This window comes from Capsicum annuum, chromosome 1, assembly GCF_002878395.1.
Source record: "Capsicum annuum cultivar UCD-10X-F1 chromosome 1, UCD10Xv1.1, whole genome shotgun sequence".
NCBI lineage: Eukaryota > Viridiplantae > Streptophyta > Magnoliopsida > Solanales > Solanaceae > Capsicum > Capsicum annuum.
This window is the reverse complement of record NC_061111.1, coordinates 1,020,052-1,022,260: the sequence shown is the minus strand read 5'-3', so window position 1 is coordinate 1,022,260 and position 2,209 is coordinate 1,020,052. Positions and strand designations below refer to the sequence as shown.

Below are 2,209 nucleotides of genomic sequence, written 5' to 3'. Positions count from 1 at the left end.
AGAAACATCCCACCCAGTCCGGGGTTCTATTTTCTAGCTACAAATACCAAAATAGCTTTATAGTTGATAGTTACAGATCACAAGACAGAAACATCGCACCCAGTCCGGGGTTCTATTTTCTAGCTACAAATACCAACATAGCTTTATAGTTGATAGTTAAAGATCACAAGATATTCGTTCTAAATCACATCATGCACTTGATTAAAACTGTCATTGGTTATTCATTCAGACTCTCCAAAAACCTCAGACAGGGGCTTGTTGATCGTCCAGTTAAGATTTTTGCACCAATATACATCAATGAAAAGCTAGAAAACAGTTTCAAAAACCACCACATTCAGCTGTTCATGTTAATGACTTTTTTGACAAGATATTCTTCTTCCATAAGAAGAATAGAATGATGGTGGCAATATGGCAGCAATTACTGAAACTTTAGAAAATTTGCCTCCACTTTGATCGACGAATATAACCTCAGACGTTAGCGAGAATGATAAGATTAATTGATAAATGTAGCATTTAGATGACACAGAATTGGTGCATTAAACAAGTTATCGAGTGTCGGTGAGAGATATACCAACTAGTCAGAGAGCTATGTAATAGAAATGATAAAAGCCAACCTCGAGTGCTTTGCATACTTTATCAACTTCAGGAGCATAGTTGATTTTCTGAGAGATCATTATGAGCTCCAGCACACCAACACAAGACTGACCACATGTTTCAAATGCTGGTAATGCCAAAGTCCCTCGAACATTGCAATGCAGGGCGTGATAAAGACGAGGGAACTCTTTACTGGAATAATACTGCACATTTTGGAGTCCATTCTGACAACTTTTTTTCGGTACACACGGCCCGGAAGTCCTAGAACTCCATCAGTCTCCCCATCCACAGAAAACATATACATCAAACAACGGGTCGTCCTGAAGTTGTAAGAACATAACGACTCCCATTCTTAATAGGTGCCCAAACCTGAGCTAACACTCGTTCTCCCGTTGATTCCTCGAACGTGAGTTCTATATTTATTACTAATGTTGTATGGCAGAAAGTCCCGTCTTAATTCATCTGATAGCGTTTGGCAATCACTATATAATTATGTGCAATTTCATAACAAAATGAAGTTGATCAAATAAAATAAAAATTATGTTGCAGCAGATATAATAACATTAACAAGGTAAAACAGTTGATAATCAAGGATATATGTGTTCGTTCAATACAGAGAGCCATCGAAACTTAAGTAATGATTTTTAAAGCATTTAACTACCTTAAAAGCTAGACTGAGATTCTAATTTTGGAGGTGTGGTTCCCGCATTCTCTTTGATCTGGATTTGCAGTAGGGCAAGAAACGAAGTTGCGCAGGGCAGTGTCCAAGCATAAGTGGATCTCTTTGAGATAAATGTCTCCAGAATCTTTTTTGCATGCGACGTAGACATTATTATTTGCGCCAACCAGACGCTGAACAGCTGTGATGATAACTTGCTTGGTATAATTATTAGCTGGCGTAACTCCTCCCTCAGCCAAATAATCACGCAAATTATTCTTGTTGTTTATTGCGATCAAATTGTTATGTACCATTACTACTCCATTAAAGTAATCCGTAATTGGGAGAGCGGCACTTGAACAGTAACCATGTTTTGTCCACTCATGCTTCCAGAAGTCTCGGTCCATTGTCTTTGCCATTGCCAGCTGCTACCAAGTTGGGCCAAATAACTTTCAGATCTGTTTTCAACTTCTTGGAACTATTCATCTACGCATACAATTAAGTATATTAATTAAAAAAGGAAAGTTACAATTATAATTGAATACATTTAGATGTTAGCCAAGTATTTATATTGTGTTTTATTTTAAGTATGCACGTACTAGTTTATCTACGTCGCTTTTTCCCATTTGAGGATAAGCACACTCCATGCTGTGTCCGGTAGCATTGGCAGGTCATAGGCCATGAATGGAGAAGATATCACCAGGACCCGGTTTACAATGTTTGTGCATGCAGAATGTGTGTTTCCATTGAAGAACATATGCCATTAGGTTATACGATTTTTGACCCATCATAACTCCAATGGACAAAAATTGAACTAGCAGCAATAGTATTATCCTGAACTGATAATCCGCCATAATATTGTAATCGATCTGTTGAAAGCTATTTAGTATAGATGATATGATGATTTAATTCTCTGCTTAGTAATCTATCAGTTCAGTTACTTCCATTTATAATGAA

General features: G+C 37.3%; 1 protein-coding gene across 1 annotated transcript; it reads right to left on the bottom strand.

The window, feature by feature from the left end:
- Window positions 1-1,263: 1,263 nt before the first annotated feature.
- LOC124891628 (ribonuclease 3-like) lies at window positions 1,264-1,671 on the bottom strand. The gene has a single exon (XM_047403340.1). The coding sequence runs from the start codon at window positions 1,669-1,671 to the stop codon at window positions 1,264-1,266; it is 408 nt and encodes a 135-aa protein (XP_047259296.1).
- Between the last annotated feature and the right edge of the window lie 538 nt (window positions 1,672-2,209).

Coding starts and splice junctions, on each gene's coding strand:
- LOC124891628 (XM_047403340.1), bottom strand. CDS start 1,671: ATGGCAAAGACAATGGACCGAGACTTCTGGAAGCATGAGTGGACAAAA.